At 48.2% G+C, this 17,006-nt stretch overlaps 1 protein-coding gene across 1 annotated transcript; it reads left to right on the top strand.

The window, feature by feature from the left end:
* Positions 1 to 7,343: 7,343 nt before the first annotated feature.
* On the top strand, positions 7,344 to 12,188 carry LOC309877882 (estradiol 17-beta-dehydrogenase 11-like). The gene is made up of 7 exons (XM_082759716.1): positions 7,344 to 7,639; positions 7,730 to 7,837; positions 8,367 to 8,498; positions 9,089 to 9,195; positions 10,003 to 10,140; positions 10,392 to 10,508; positions 11,507 to 12,188. Exons 1-7 carry the CDS (start codon positions 7,421 to 7,423, stop codon positions 11,592 to 11,594), a joined length of 909 nt encoding a protein of 302 aa, XP_082615842.1. The 5' UTR covers positions 7,344 to 7,420; the 3' UTR covers positions 11,595 to 12,188.
* The last annotated feature ends 4,818 nt before the right edge of the window (positions 12,189 to 17,006 follow it).

Raw genomic sequence — 17,006 nt, 5'->3', positions numbered from 1 at the left:
AGCACAGCTACACATGGGTGACTTTCTGTGTAATCCTTTATCTCCATACCAATGTTTTCTTGGCCTCCTCAGTTCTCTTCCTGGCCACCAGAGTCAATACAGCTCAAGCTTACCCCAAAATCTGGTTGTTTGGTACCTGGTGGAAACCTATGCTATCAAACTTCATATAGCTACTTCCAGCAAAGCCCCAAACTCAAACAGAGGTATCTTGCACGCCAGCTTAGGGCACTGACGAGCCTGGTGGGGACTCTGCTCTCGTGCTCTGCCTCCCCCTTGGCCGCCTCTTGGAGCTGGCGTTCCCCTGCCTCAGCCACAGCCCCAACTGGAGGCCCGTGCCAGGAGAGAGGCAGCACTGCTGAGCTGTGAAATCAGGGCCTGGCTGAACCACCAAACGTGTTAATTAGGAAGACGAAAAAGTTTCAGGAGAAAACCAGCACCTAGCTCTGAGCATCCCCACTGGCATCAAATATCTTCTCCCACTGTAAGTATGAGCAACTGTGGAGGCAAAGTACAGCAACAAAACCTCTAACAACTCATTTTAGCTGTAAGCCAATCCTAGTTAGAAGGCAGATATGTAGGGAGCCTTCACTCTCCCCAGACCAGGGAAAAAAATCCTTGTGTACAATTATAAACATGATTCAAATTCATCCAAATTTCAAACTGAAAAGTAAAAGAGGAAAAACAATCTTTCAAACAAGACTAAGCAGTTACATTGTTTGAGGAGGGTGAAGGAATTCAAGTGATTCACAGTTGAATTCCTTCCATTTTCTACAATTATGTTATAGCAATAGTAGGAAGTAATAGTACATCCTACAAAGGCAGACCCCATTCCCCCCTCCACCTGAACCATAAAGCCATCGGGATGCTCGACACAGGAACGTCTTTCATAAGCTAAGGGCGGCTGCCCAACAAAACCCATCTTGCTGACAGTTTCCCCGTAAGCCTGGCCTGTCACCACATGCACCATTACCCAGCAGCCTGTACATATAAACCCATATTAGATGTACAAACAGCACACAGTCTGCTAATTCCTTTTGATAAACAGCCTCTTTCTTGGACTTGACATTTCCGAGAAAGAGGAACTTTTGACATCTGTCGTGGTTTAACCCGGCTGGCAGCTAAACACCACGCAGCCGTTCGCTCCCCCTCCCCCTCCCTCTCTGGGACAGGGGAGAGAAATGGAAAGTGAAGCCCGTGAGTTGAGATAAAGACAGTTTAATAAGACAGGAAAATAATAATAACAAAATAATAATAACAATAATAACAATAATGTTACAATGGTGATAATAGGAAAGTAATAATAATATGTACAAACAAGTGATGCACAATGCAATTGCTCACCACCTGCTGACTGATGCCCAGCCTAACCGAGCAGTCCGGCCCCCTCCCCCCGGCTAGCCACCCCTATATATTGTTTAGCATGACGTCAGATGGTATGGAATACCCCTTTGGCTAGTTTGGGTCACCTGTCCTGGGTCTGTCCCCTCCCAGCTCTTACTGCACCCCCAGCCTGCCTGTTGGCAGGACAGAGCAAAAGGCTGAGATGTCCTTGGCTTGGTATAAGCACTGCTCTGCAACAATTAAAACATCGGGGTGTTATCAGCACTCTTCTCATCCTAAGCCAAAACACAGCATTCCACCAGCTACTAGGAAGAAAATTAATTCTGTTCTAACTGAAACCAGGACAACAGCCTTTTCTTCTGCCTGGCCGCAGCCTATTGCTTACTTGCTCTTTCTACAGCCATGAGTCAGCCCGCTTAGAGCGATCCAGGCGAGTTCGTTGCCCATTTTAGGGCAGGACAACACACAAGGGACTGTCCTGATCTCCGCAGGCTAACCCACCAGTACTGTGCTCCAGCCAAATGGTAGGAAAAGATGCAGTGAACCAGAATTCATCAGGACAAAGGGGAAAGAAAGGCCCTTAAACCACCCAAGCTACGCAGGGAAGGAGACTACCTCCCAAGACAAGTACAGCCATGGAGATCTGAAGCGCCCGGCACATGAAGGAGCCGGCATCCCACCTGCTCCAGAGGTCTCCGTGATGCCACTGCTTCCATGTTTCCACTGCGGGGCACAGAGGAGGAGCACCTGCTGGCATTCACATGGAGGGATGCTGCTCTCCCAGAGTGCTAACCAGTGAGATATTCAGCTCAGCTCCTGTCCTCTGCTGTGGGGGGGAGTTGCAGTTGCTCGTTACCCTACAAATCATAAACACCAGTAAGAATAAGGACCATAAATGACCACTTGTTTCACCTGCCAGTGTGTTAACCAGTAACAATAACACTACAGTTAACTTAGGAAGTCGGTAAAAGAAAGGTTGTGACCTTCTGTGGACTCAATTGCTTCCACTTGGTTTTAATGAGTCTAAGTTAAAATTAGTCACAAGTATTTATCCTCTCTACAAGGAAGAGACACCAGTGAAGTCTCATGCATCTGGCACCCTCCTTGGAGATACATCCCCCCCTTATGAACACACTCATTGTGTAGGGTTTTAGTGGGAACAATCTTAACTCTGCAGTTGCTTAAAAGATGAACCAGAGTAAAAATATCACATTTATTGACTTTTCTTCTATTCCGGTGAAAACATCAGGTCGATGTTAAGTGAGATGGAAAAAGCAGATAGGGCTAAATGTTCTTACGCAGGTCCATTTAGGTAGATATGAGTTCAGGATGTATATGTAACCTCCAGTCCACATTGAATAATAGCTTTGTTAGGCTAAAGATCAGAAATACTCCACAAACAGCACAAATCAGCAAAACAACCTCCAGCTGGTTTCCACTGACTGGCACCCAGTCATAAAACTGTTCTCTACAACTTGGGGAAATTGCTGTTAGGTGGGTTCCCTCCACATGTAGAGCTGACCGCCTCTGCTCCAACATTAACAAGCCACCAAGACACAGCTGCTGAAGACAAGCAGCCTTCTCTCTTCACTTACCTGACAATCTGGATCTCTGTTTCCAACTCCCTGTGCTGTACTGATACCAGAGGTTCTTGCCTTCAGTCTCATTTCAGCCCACCTGCAGGGCCACATGTAGGACTCCAGAAAGAAGGAAACACCAGCCTCACAGGTCAGCAGTAACTTGAATTCACAAAGTCCTGCTTCCTCAGGAAATCCAAGGTCCTTTTCCTCACAACATCACAGAATGGCTTAAATTGGAAGGGACCTCTGGACATCATCTGCTCAAGCACAACCACCTAGAGCAGGTTGCCCAGGACCACACTCATGTGGCTTTTGAATACCTTCAAGGAGACAAACACCACAAATCCTCTGGGCAACCTTTCCCAGTGCTCAGTCATGCCCACAGTAAGAAAGAGGTTTAAAAAAAAAAAGTGTTTCCAGATGCTCACTTTGAAACTCCCATTTCACTTTGTGCCCATTGCCTCCTGACCTGTCACTGGGCACCACTGAGAAGAGCCCAGCTCCAGCTCCTTGACATTTGTTGAGCCAGGGGAGTTTTAGGTTAGATGTTAGGAAGAACTTCTTCACTGAAAGGGTTGTGAGGCACTGGAACAGGCTGCCCAGGGAAGTGGTGGAGTCACCATCCCTGGAGGTCTTTAAAAGACGTTTAGATGTAGAGCTTAGGGAAATGGTTTAGTGGGTCTGTTAGCGTTAGGTCAGAGGTTGGACTCGATGACCTTGAGGTCTCTTCCAACCTAGAAAATTTTGTGATTCTGTGATCCTCCCTTGTGGGATTTACAGACATGGATCAGATCCCCCCAGACCTTCTCCTCTAAGCTGAACAGTCCCCGCTCTCTCAGCCTTTCCTCACAGGCCCTTAACCTTCTTTGAGGACCTTCACTAGACTCCCCCCTGCTGCCCTAAGTCTCCCTCGTACTGTGGAGCACCCAACAACACCCAGCACTGCAGGTGTGGCCTCACCAGTGCAGAACAGAGGGGAAGAACTGCCTCCCTCAACCTGCTAGCAATGCTTTGCCTAGTGCAGGCCAGGACACCAGCAGTCTTTTTCACAGCCAGGGCACATTGCCAGCTCGTATTGAGTGTGGTATCTTACCCAGGCTGACTACTGATCATTTTCTTGTCCTTCACATGCCTGGAAAGGGCCTCCCAGATCAGCTTCTCCATCCATTTTGTACATCGTAACTCTCCATCTCAGTTAGCAGCTTCAGTACTCTGGGCACTGCTATGACACAAGCATTCCTGCAGCAACACTGAAATGCAGAACCCTATAGTCAGGCAAAGATCTTTAGTGAAACAGGCAACAGCCATTCCTTTTGTAACATATACTTCCACTGCCAAATCCATTGATCCCCCGAGGATTATATGAAAAACATCACGTAAAGGTCATTTGCAAAATCTGGCTGCTTTATCAGGTGAGAAGTAATTAAACTAAACAGCCAGCGGGGTTTATGAGGATATGACACATGACACCTTCCAGCTTCCTGATGTGTGCCACGCTACCCAGCACCGTATATATAGACGCCGGCTGTCCAGGCAGCACTACCACCGCAGCCAGCCGACTTCTCCTGACCCGCTGACCAGCCGCTCAACATGCAACCCAAAGGTAGTACCGGGGACAGCTCTTACCCCACTGCCCTGCAGGACAGAAATCTGCTTGGGTATGGCTGCAAACTGCAGGGGAGGGAAGGGAACAGAAGGGAAAGTCCACGATGAGGGTGGGAGATGCTCAAAGCCCAGCTGGAGCAGCCCTGCACCAGCTGCTGCAGCCAACCCAGCCTGCGTGCGTGCTCCCCACGCCTTCCCTTCTGCTGGAACCGGGGTGCTGCAACTCTGTGCCATCTGCTCCACAGGGGTCTCGCTCAAAATGAAGCTCCTCCTGCTGTCCTGCGTCATGAGCATGGTCCTTGCTGTTGCCAATGCTGTAAGTACCGAACAAAGAAACTGGCGGGTGGCCGATGCAGGCAATCTTCATGTTGTCACTTGGAAATCGCAAGGTTTTGTAACAGATGGGAGAGCCTCAGAAATACCAATGGCTGGTGCAAGGCTGAACACATGTACTGTACTCCCATTCCAGACTCCTGGCTTAAGATGGAGTCCTGCTCAAACTTTAAAGCAAAAGAGAAATTGCAAGGTCACTCCCAGCCCATCAGTGGGCCCCCCCGTTCCTTCTTTGCATAGCTGACTATTTTCTAGACACTGAAGAACAAGTTTCCTCTGCAGATCTTGGCTTTCTAACAGGATACACTTAAAAATAAACAACTGAATGCTTTGTTTAAAACAAACAAACAAACAAAAAACAAAACAAAACAAAACAAAAGAAGTGTGTTTTTTTTTTTTCTTTCTTTCTAGTGTGTTTTGCTCTAACAAAAAAATGTTTCTTCTTCTACAGCAAGACGATAGCGATAGCTCTGGTGGGGAGAGCACTGAGGCGGTAAGGCTTCTGTTTCTAAATTACTGGGTCTCACCAGTTGTAACATTCAGATTTAACCAGGCGGTTGGCCCTGACCTGAAAAACACTGATGCACAATGCCTTTCTTTTCACAGCCAACAAGACGACCCATTTTCTGGCCTTTTCGTCCCATTATTCGCCCCTTCCTGGAAAGGCTCAAGGCTGCTCGATCTTCCTGATTGCGAGCCTGAGGTAAGCAATGTATCTTGTACAAAAATAAGTCTTCAGCAAGCACAGCCATGACATTTGCCTACTTTTTACATTCTGCACTGTACTCATTCTGCAGAATACTTTGCAGAACTTAAGTGATTTTCATTTCCTTCAGCATTGCACATTATCTTAATCACTTCACAGAGAAGAAAGAAACATGCTACTGGACTTGCCACACCATAGCCAGTCGTACACCCAGCTGTCAGGAGCTGCCCAGCAACCTCCAATGAACACAGAAACAGCCTCCTCTCGGGGCTATGGCTTCAAAAGACAATTACACTGCTAAGGGTTCATATAAAGCATTCATTGAGATGTTAAAACAATTAAATGCTCTTGGTTCTAACCTGCAATTCTCCTACTGCTCTGCAGGTGCCTACCTGGATAACCATGGCTGTCTCCTGCAGGACGCTGCTGCTTCTAGATGATCTTCTACTTCCCACCTCTCCTTCACACCTTCTGTCAGCAATGTGCTGAAAACGGAGGACCACCAACAACAGGGTCCCTGTTTCACACACCCACTACTGAAGCTGGTGTGTGTCAAAGTGTGTGTCTCTCAACCCTTCTCTGCTTAATTTCTAAATCTGAATAAATGCTGAGCATCAAATGACTAAGGTCTCTTAATTATTTCTTGGGGAAAAGAAACACACGAACGTCACTTAAGCGACCCTGCTTGCAATGACCATGAGTAGGAAAGGAAGGGAACTCCTGAGGCTGGCTTTGCCTTTTGTCCATGCTGAGATTCACAGGCTCTCTCAGGTCTTTATCTGGCCCTACCAAATACTACCCAGCCTCCTCTCTGTGCTTTTAAGAGACTATTTATCACAAACATGGCCACTGAAGCCAACACCAGCTTTACTCTTTACTCTTTGTAAACAAGATCCATGTAAGCTTAAACAGCAACAGAAAGCATTTATGTAGTGTTAGTAATACTGTACAAGATATAACGTATGGCGAAAGACGTGTACAGGGATTTAAAGGGAACCTCAAGGCTATTAGCATGTTTTAGACAGAGACAGTCCAAGACATTAGGATGTGAATAGCTGTTAATCCTACACAGGTATGTAACCAGGGCATCGCAGCTTATTTCCATGACAGATGTATTTTTTCAGCTCCTAACTAGCTGCAAGTCATCCCGAGGCTCTCTCAAAAGACACACAGCTCACCACAGAGCGCTCTGGGCTGAGCGAGCTCTGGAGTCACTTCCCCAAGCTTCCCTTTTCCTCAGGCCATTTCTGCAAGGAGCTCAAGGCCCCTTCCCCAAATTGCTGCCTAAGAGTGGCGCTGATCTTCTCCCCCGGGTCCACCATCCCCCTAAAGGGGGAATGAAAAAAAGAAAGAGACAGAAGTGCGCATCCCTAAGGGCTCCCCAGCTGCCCCCCTCTTCAGCAGTGCTGAGGACACTGCACCCCCTCGCACCCGGCTGTGGTTATGGGAGGAGTCCTACATTTACTTGACAAAAGGAAGCAAACCCCCCGGCTAGGGGAATTTAAACTCGCAAAATTAGCATGGGCTAATGGACACGTGCCCTAAGCACAAGACACCGGCAGAATTAAGCAGCCACCGCCTTACAGGCAGCAGGCGGCCCCCCACAGCCACGGGGCACCCACCGCCCCCCTGAGGCGCCCAACGGCCGCCCGCCATTACCCCTCCTCCCCGCCCATTGGGCGGAGTGCCCGCCCGCTCCGCGCTGCGCTCCCCGATTGGCTGCCTCCTCCCCTGCCCCCCGCCGCTGTCAGGGTCCCGTGCTGCGGGCACTGCGGGCACTGCGAGCACTGCAGGCACTGCAGGCACTGCAGGCACTGAGAGCGCTGCGTCCGCTGCGGGCACTGCGCGCGGCGGGATGGGGGCGGTGGGAGCGGTGCGGGAGCTGGCGCTGTTCCTGGGCACGCTGCTCTATGCCTACGCCGAGGCGGCGGTGCGGCTGCTGCTGCCCGCCCGCAGGAAGGCCGTCGGCGGGGAGCTGGTGCTGCTGACGGGGGCCGGCCGCGGGCTGGGCAGGGCCACGGCCCGCGAGTTCGCCCGGCGCCAGAGCCGCCTGGTGCTGTGGGACGTGGACACGGTAACGGGCTGCCGAGCCCCGCTCCCCGTCCTGCCGAGCACCTGCGGGGTGCGTGGCACATAACCTCTGCTCCTCTCCTTCCTGTCCCAGCACGGCCTCAGGGAGACGGCTGCGGAGTGCGAGAAGCTGGGAGCCACCGTGCACACCTTCGTGGTGGACTGCAGCAAGAGGGAGGAAATCTACAGCGCTGCGGAGAAGGTAGGGGAGCAGGTGCACGAGAGAAAGCTAGTGGTATTCCACTCACAGTGCGCAGGTCTTGAAATCGCTGCCCTTTTATTGCTGCACATACAGAGATCACAGTGGCCCTTTGGGTATCACAGCCCAGCTCGTCCTCCCTCACGAGCCTCTGTCCCTGCGAGCTCCCACTTTAGGCTTTAGACCCGTGAAGGAACATCTTCCTTTAATCTTGCCAAAAACCACACAGACACCTCTGTGGAAATTTGAAAGACTTTATTGTAGAGAGTAAGGAGTAAGGTTCAGGTGGTCCAAAATATTCAGTATGTCCACAGAGACAGCTGTGACTGTGCAGGGCATATTCACCTGTGTGATGTATAGAAGAGTACAAATACCAGCAGTAATCAAGGGAAAAATGTCACATCTAAATTGGCTTCAAGGATACTGCACAATTCCTACCTCAAATAAAAGAATTGTAAGAAATTGCCACTCACAACCTTGCATTGTTGTGATAACAAATGACACGGGGCTGCACATTCTTTTTGCCAAAAAGGTGAAGAAGGACATTGGCGATGTCTCCATCCTGGTGAACAATGCTGGTGTGATCACAGCTGCCGACCTGCTCTCGACCCAGGACCACCAGATTGAGAAAATGTTTGAGGTCAACATTCTCGCCCACATCTGGGTAAGGGCCTCTAGTGCATTCGTCCCTCTGTGGTGGTGTGCGTGTTAATGAGGAGGCGGGGGCACCCTCAGCCAGGCACTGAGACCCTGCAGGCAGGAGATGCATGGCTCAAAAATGCAAAATGCTTTTTTGTCAGCGAGCCCTGAGAGCAGGCAGCGGCTGATACTTGGCCCCTGGGGCCAGACAGGGTAGGGCCAGCCCTGGCTCTTGGCCCAGCTTGGACATGGAACAAAGCTCAGGTACAGGGGCAGCATTCAGCAGGGAAAACAGAGCGATTAGTAAACAACTTCTGCTTGCAGGGGACTGAAGGGCGTGCTACAGATTGGGTGTGCTGAGGAGAGACACTGGCAGCGTGGCTGCTGATGAGTGAAACCTAAAAACTGAAAGGAGACTGGGTGTTTCTGTGGTTCTCAGGAGCTTGGTGCCATACACCCCCCAGCACCAGGGGTAGGCTTAGTCTCTTAATTGCACATAATTGGATCTCTTAATTGCACATAATTGAGGCCAATGTCGAAGACTTCTAAGAAGTTACTGTTCGCTTCCTCCTTCCCACGCCCCACCTCTTCCTCTTGTTCTAAAACCCTTCCCAGACAACCCGAGCTTTTCTGCCAACAATGATGGACAACAACCGGGGTCACATTGTAACAGTGGCTTCTGCAGCAGGTCATTTTGTTACCTCTTTCATGGTGGCTTACTGGTAAGTGACTTCCAAATCAGCTCTCTTTGTTTCTTGTTTCTAATTGCCTCCTGCACTAGCAAGGAGAGTAAGATAGTTTGCCACTGGTTAAGTTACTTGCAAAGCAGGATGGCTAAGGAGGGGAAAACAAAACAAACACCCATCAAAAAAGAACTCATGGGTGTACCCAGTGATTTGCTTATTAGTGTTGACTGAATCAGGAAGAACATTTCAGGGAAGGAATGGTGATGTGATAAATCAACTAATATTGTCTTCCATTTCTTTTCTCTCCATACCTTATCCAGAGTTTGGTTGGTAAGAAAGGTATCCTCTTGTCTTCTTACAATATCATAGTGCTTTATGAGCTGTTGTAGTCCTCAAATAAACAATAGGTAGTTTTACTGCTTTTTACTATTCTTCATTTTAAAAACTTTGGCAGTATTTTTTTCCCCTGCAGTGAGAAATGATGGACAGCACAGGCTTGCCTCAAGTGAACTTTAAAGAAGGAAACACTAGATTTATGCATGTGAATTACTATTTCCTAAGAATTCTTAACATTCATCTGACTATTCACTGCTAGGGTAACCTAGGTTTTTCCCCTATAAATTCCACAGTGTCTTCCCCATCAGCAATATACATTTCAGCACTACGCTGTGCTGAAAAGCAGCACAGGGAAAAGTAGAATTATTCCCTGCCCTCTCAGGTGGATCGCCTTTTTTCCCCCCTCGAGTCAGTACTGCATGTTGTTTCAGCACATTTCCTTTTTTTTTTTTTTTGAGGTTGGAAATAGCATTCATACCTTCTTATTTGTGCTTTTTTCCCCACCAGTTCAAGCAAGTTTGCTGCTGTTGGATTTCATAAAGCTCTAACCGAGGAGCTGTCTACCCTGGGAAAGGATGGAATAAAAACAACATGTCTCTGCCCAGTTTTTATAAATACCGGATTTGTCAAAAATCCCAGTACCAGGTAATGGTCAAAATTCAGCATTACATGTTTCAATCTGCTTTACAACTGTTATTCAAACTGAGTATATAAAAACTGAAGTTAATTGGTATATATGATTGGCTAACAAAAATTTGCAACATTGTTTATCCTACATAATGATCATCTTCTAATTACCTGACTTGATGAAATCATGAAACATCCTACTTTATATTCACCTGCTACCTTTATATTACCACTGTTGCTCTTATATGAATGCTTTCCTTTCATTTAAGGCTTGGAAGGATTTTGGAGGTTGACGAAGTTGTAAAGGAACTGATGGAAGGAATACTCACTAACAAGAAAATGGTTTTTGTTCCATCAAATCAAAGCTTTGCTTTACTTCTTGAAAGGTAAGAACAACATAAGTATCAGGAATAACTCCATGCGTGTACAACCATTAAGCTTGTAACATCGGATTCAAGTTTAACCAATAATTTAGAATACGTGAGAAGACAATGAAATAGAAGAAATCATATTTCTTTCTACTGAAAACAGCAGAGAACAAAAAGTTTTTGCTGAGTCCTGTCATAGGTCATTACAACCCACTGTTTGCAGAGAGCTGCTGAGTGGGGAACTCGACTGCTCCACAGGCTGACAGGGAGGCAAAGGGAGACTGAGGGATCTCTTCCTTCTCAGACAGGATTTCTCATGGGCTTGCCAAGAACAGGTTCACAGGTTCTCTGAACCAGCAGCCACAAGCTCCAGAAGCAGCTGAGGAACTGCTGCTTTTTAGGCTTTGCTTCCTCATGCCAGCACCAGAAGATCTAGGCCACAGGGGAAGGGAAGGGTGCTTGAGAAGGACTCTGTTGCTTCTGCTGGCCATGAGAAGCACAATTTGTCCTCTCGGGCTTCTTCATTACCCCATTGTAGCTGCTCCGCTGGGACAACACTTTAACCAGAGCTTAGTTTCCAAACCTAGAAGGCACATTAGAACAACTAAATTACCACACCAGTTAGCTTCTACAGTACCTCAAGAAACCCTTGGTAACAACTTGTTGGTGAGCAGACAACTTGGCTCTAACCAAAACCTCCTATTTATGAGAGCCTGTAAAGACTCTTCTGTTTTCCCCAAATTCCTCAACCAACCAGATGAGGTTTTGAAAGCGAAGGTACCTGGCCTTGGAGTTGTCATCAAAGGAGGAAGGTGGTGAAGGGATCAGAAATAAAGCTAGCCAAAGAATTTCAAGGGCTACATATCCTTGGGAACTACTCCCAGTTTCAGTGTTGGTCTCTGTCTGAGGTGAGCACGCATTCTGCACCCAGACCAGCTCTTGTCCCACCTGTGCTGCCACTTTTCCCGTGACCCAAGTTCTTATCCTAGATTTCATTGCATGGTTTTATCTTTCAGGCTGCTTCCAGAACGTGCCTTGAATTATCTGAAAAAGATAACAGATGTTAAGTTTGATGCAATCATCGGACAGCGAAGCAACCAGTGAACAGCAAGTTGTTTGTTGTTTCCCCATGGCACAAGTGAAAACAGAACATGGACCATGTGTAGGGCAGTGGTTTTGATTCAGAGCAGAAGCAAGACAGGTATTTCCTCCAGGCCACCAACACCCTTCACACCTAGAGACTTGTCCCACACCTGCAGCAGGAACACACCTGCATAACATGGAGTGTTGCCAGAGCAGAGATGCAGCTCTGCAAGGCAGAAGGGCTGTTTTAGCTGTGCATTGTGTCATCGCTAGCTCCTTCCCTGCTTCTCGCATGCACCGAGGCAGACAGGAAACGCAGCAAAGCCCATTTTGGGACAACAGAGGGATTTCCTGAGTATATGTGTTAATCTGGACTCATCACTGAGCAAAGAGATCTTGTGGGAAGAAGTTCGTATGGGTGGTCTGCTTCACCTTAACTAATCATTTAAAATTTTAAAAGCCCTATAATGCACACAGTTTTATGTGCTTTTGTAGTGAGTACCTGAAAGGCCACAGACTTTTAATCAAGTGTTACCAGAATATGTTGATTGTCGCGTTATGCATGAGCAACATCAGCACGACTTGTACAGAATAAATGCAGTTCTTTACCCAAAAGGTGCCTCGCAGCAGTTCAGCCATAGCCAGCTCCTAGAGGTGCATTTAAGGCACAGCAGCAGCAAGTAACGCGCCCTCTGCCGGTGTCATTTCCCACATGGCTTGGTAATCCCCAGACTTCCTAAACAGCTTCCTCTGAAACGGGTGCAGTATTTCTTGACCAGTTACCGGGTGACCTTCTGCATTTCATGCTCACTTGAGAAAGCAACTTATTTCAACCAAAGATAGAAGAAGTTACACAGAAAAAAAAAAAAAAAAAAACAAAAAAGACGTGGACTTGTTGTCCTCACACTAGCAGGAGCTTGTATCTTTAAATAAAAATCAAGGAGATGCTAAAAACCTGGAAGCTCCTCATTCAAATGCCAGGGGTGAGCTGAAGTGGAAGTCCATGGGACTTGTACACCATTATAGACCTGGAGAGAAAGCCTTAACAGGGAAGCCAGCGACTCCTGGATAAGCCTTCATTTCAGCTAACTCATGCGTTCTTCACAGCCCAATGTTAAACCAGAACTGATACCAGCTAACATGCATGTTTCCACATAACTGTTTCTTATCTCTTCAAACACACACAGAGATGATTGAGGGCAAATTCCACTCCTTTTAAATCCTGCACTGTTCATTGCACAAGATGCCACAGCTCCAACAACTCAGGATGATTCCAGGCTTTCTCTTCCTCACCCTGCTCTGCCCCTTGCAGGAACAGGGTATTAGGGATGCTCCACAGCAGGAAGCAAGCCTAGTGCTGCGGGTGTTGGGGCCACGGCCCCAGAGAAGCCCCGCTGTCCCTCACAAGCCACCCTCCTGCTTCCCTGGGCACCACCGTGACCAGGAAGAGGTTAAGCCTCCAAAGGTCTGTGTAAACTCCCCTTGGCCTGTGGAACAGCAGAACACCGGGCAATGAAACGCCGGTCAAAGACCTCTTCAGAGCACAGAGAGGTTTTCTGCCTACTTGTGCAATAGCTGGCTGCATTGCTGTTTGAGGGAGGCCTGAACACACTGGTGCATTAAGCACAGCGACACATGGGTGGTTTCCAGTGTAATCCATCCTGATATCCTTCCTGAGCATTTGTCCTGCCAACTGAGATTCTTCAGACAATTGAGAGCTCTTATAATCCAGCTTTACCTGCTCTTATGTAGCAACAGGTCTAAGTTTGTGCTGCTGGCAAGAACAAGCAGGGAAAAAAAAAAAAGAAAGAGTTCCTTTGGTACTCATACAAACTCCATGGAACAGGACTTTCTAAGCACAAGTTCCCAGGTTGGGACAATTTAATTCCTAGTTGATCCTGTGGCTGAGAAAGGGTTTGTCAAAATTCTACTCATGGAAATAAGTTAAAATTAATAATGAACAAGTTATCCAGGTAAAGGAATTACTAGTTTTGCGTTTCAAACTAAAACCCTCCTAATGGCAAAACTTTTGAGAAGTGTTGTTGGAGCCATGAGGGATAAGGAGGCTAATATGCACACATGTCCAGTGAATTATTTGTTTTTCTCCCTTTCTCAGAAGCAACCCTGAAATTTGAAAAGAACATTTTTGTCTTGCATCTACTCTGAATTAAGTTCTGTGTTTTTGTGCGGTTCCTGCTTTTATTTGAGCTGCATATTCCCACTTTTGCTTGGCATATAGGAACATAAAAGTGAGAATTTAAACCTATTAGAAGCCTATACCATCAAACCTCATATAGCCACTTCCAGCAAAGCCCCAGATTTGAACAGGGGCATCCCACTTGCCAGCTTAGGGCGCTTATGAGCCCAGTGGGGACTCTGCTCTCATGCTTTGCCTCCTCTTGGCCGCCTCTTGGAGCTGGCAATCCTCTGCCTCAGCCACAGCCCCATGCCAGGAGAGCAGCAGGACTGCTGAGCTGTGAAATCGGAGCCTGGCTAAACCACCAAACGTGTTAATTAGGAAGAGAAACAAGTTCCAGGAGATGACTAGTGCCTAGGTTTGCGTGTCCCCATGTTTTTAGATGCCTCTAAAGAGGCTTCAGCTCCCCTCGGGCAGACCCACTCCTACTAGCACGGGTTAAAGCTCCCCACAACACCGCAGCGTGATTGGTCTCTTCAGCAAAGCCTGGGATTACCAGCTCTGCTGCATTTTATAAAGTTCTTGAATCCTCCTCTCTGTTACAACTATCATCCATATCACGTTTCTCGTCACAAACATAGGCCACTTACAAGTGAAACTTGTGTCTGTACCTCATATTGCCACCGTCTCCGAGCACCGAGGTAGCACGGAGGCCCCAAACTCACACCTGGGGCAACGCTCATAATTTAACGCTTGCTAGTAACACCAATATACACATGCAATAATACAGGAATTTAGGCAGCAGTTCAGGAAATGGAACTCATAATGCACAGAACTTCCTCAATCCAGAAGCTTAATGAAAAGGATTTTCCCTACTGTCCCACTGAAATTAAGCTGCCTGCCAGATTCCAATGAAACAAATTCCTGTTACCCTAACCCTCAAGGTTTCTTTAAACCTGCATCTAGCCACGTGCTTTGCTCTTTTTTCCAAGCACGCCTCTTGCTTTTGACGGTACAGCTTGAGCCCCCCACCACGAGCACCTCGCCCTCACTGCAAAACCCCGATCAATCAGCGCGTGGATGATTTCACACCGACCGACAGATCACATTCCAAAACATCACAAGCAACACCGTTTACTCTCATATAATGATTTCTGTGATAATGATAGTGATTTCTGTGCCGGTACAGGCACAGGTACATGTATAGGTACAGGTACAGGCAGCCCTGCAGGCGCTGCCTTCAATCCCCTCAGGGGCTCCCTGAGGGCTTCCCGCCACCCGCCACCCGCGCGCGCTTCCCGCCTCCCTCCCTCCCTCCCTCCCTGCCGCCGCCGCGCATGCGCCCCGCGCCCCCTCCAGCGGCCGTTGGCAGCGGCTGAGGCGCAGGTGAGCGGGCGGGGAGGAGAGGAGCGGGGCTGCCCCTTCACGGGCCGGGCCGGGCCGGGTTGGACGCGGGGGGAAGCTCCGGGGGGCTCCGGGGGCTCGGTGGAGCCCCGGAGGAGCAGGCGGGGCCGCCCGGTGCCTTACGTAACGCCCGGCCCCTCAGCGCGGCGAGCGGGGCCTGCGGATCCCAACGGTCCCCAAAGGTCCCCAACGGCCGCCAACGGCTCCCGGCACGGCGGGGACCTCCCCAGGGGAGCTGGGTGGTGGGTGGGAAGTAACAATTAAGCAATTAAGAGGGGACGCGCAGACCACATAGGGCTCGTTGATCAATCTCCCGTCCTAATGGGTCCGTATTCATATCTGTGTGATGCATCATGTGCGTAGCAGTGCTAAGGAGGTGGGCTTTCTGCACCTCTTGCAAAGGCTTCTGGAAGCGAAGCCTCATCTCTGCACCTGTGGCTACCAGCAAGGCCCAGGTGAAGTAACTCAGTGACTGTTGGCAGACTAAAACCACAGCAGGGGCAGCTCTGCGCTGATTATTTGTAACAGAGGTTGGGATGGGCAAGGTTCACCTCTGGGCAGCTGGGTAGGAGACAAAATTCTGAGTTAGGGGGGGATTGATAACCCTGCAAGCTATGCACCAGCTCCTACACCGCGTAAGAAGTGAGTCCCCTGTGTTAACGTGCCCAGATTATGCCTGTAGTTTCTGTGCAGCAGCATTCTCAGGACCTGGCATAAATGAAACTCAAATTGTCAATTACATGTCATAGCCTGGCATCCTATTTCACAGCTAGCCAGGTGTTTGTAAAAGCAAGTCTACTAACTTTTGTTCACAACAGAGGGCGTGATTACTGTGTACCTACTTCGATGCAGCACTCTGTAGTCCCACACTAGCCCGTATCCTCCTTCTTCCTCAGCAGGATTCGACAAACAGATGTTGTAGTAATACTTACCTGCATCAACAGGCACAGCTTCGTGGGTTGTGAAGCCTTTTATCTGTTATCTCCTTCCTGTCCTCCTGATTTTGAATGAGCCTGAAGGCTCTGGGATGCTCTGCTGGGTGCTGTTCCTAGATTTACAGGTCCAGGATCAAGGGCAGCTGGCAAACGACTTGCTGGAAACTATTTTGCTCTCAAGTTAATGCTTCCTGGGAAGAGCTGGGCTGAAGGCTGCTGTAGAGGCCCTCAGACTGCCGGTATTTTGATGGAAATCCTTGGCAAGGGCCTGTTTGGTCTTAGATGTGAAGTACCAGTGACTACTGTTGCTGCCTGCAGTGCATCTATCAACACTTCACTCTGCTTCTGAGCATTGCCCAGATTGGCAGTGTTTTTTCTTTTGTGTTCTGCTTGTCAGGTATTTCTGAGGTTACCTTGCGTAGATAAAGCACCCCTTAAGTATTTGTGTGTCCAAAAGGCAGGGTCCTGCCTTCCCCAGTGTTCTGGGGATTTTGGTGGGTTTTGGTTGTTCTGAAGTGGGGAAAAGTAAAGCAGGTCTAAGGAAGTCATGGAATATTAGTGTTTGGGTTTTTTTTTGTTGGTTGGTTGTTTTTTTTCCAAACTGAACAAAACTGTCAAGTTGTCATCTCAGAAAGCCCAGAAGATGGTTGCTTTCTGGTGTTTGATGGAACCTGGGATTAAACCTCAGGAGAGTCTCCTTGAACTCATTCACATTTGGGATCAAAGGAAGCAGCGAAGAAGCTGTTACAAAACAGTATTAAAGGATGATCAGGCAGAATATTTCCAAAATGAGATTTTATTTAACTGTGCTTGTCATGCTTTGCAGCCCACCATTTACGTTCTTTTTTGTTGAATTTTCTTCCTAGAAATAGTAGCATCTACAGCACTAACATGCGTTTGGTTATAGAAGACTGTGGTTGCTGTTCAATGTAAGGCAGCTTTTTACCTACCCGTGTG

Source organism: Aythya marila, assembly GCF_965140915.1.
Source record: "Aythya marila genome assembly, chromosome: 4".
Lineage (NCBI taxonomy): Eukaryota > Metazoa > Chordata > Aves > Anseriformes > Anatidae > Aythya > Aythya marila.
The sequence above is the reverse complement of the archived record's forward strand: the minus strand, read 5'-3'. Positions and strand labels throughout refer to the sequence as shown.

Excerpts from the sequence above, each read along its gene's own strand:
- LOC309877882 (XM_082759716.1), top strand. The coding sequence starts at position 7,421 with ATGGGGGCGGTGGGAGCGGTGCGGGAGCTGGCGCTGTTCCTGGGCACG. Across the intron at positions 8,499-9,088 it reads ACATTCTCGCCCACATCTGG|ACAACCCGAGCTTTTCTGCC; the intron begins GTAAGGGCCTCT and ends AACCCTTCCCAG. Across the intron at positions 9,196-10,002 it reads TCTTTCATGGTGGCTTACTG|TTCAAGCAAGTTTGCTGCTG; the intron begins GTAAGTGACTTC and ends TTTCCCCACCAG.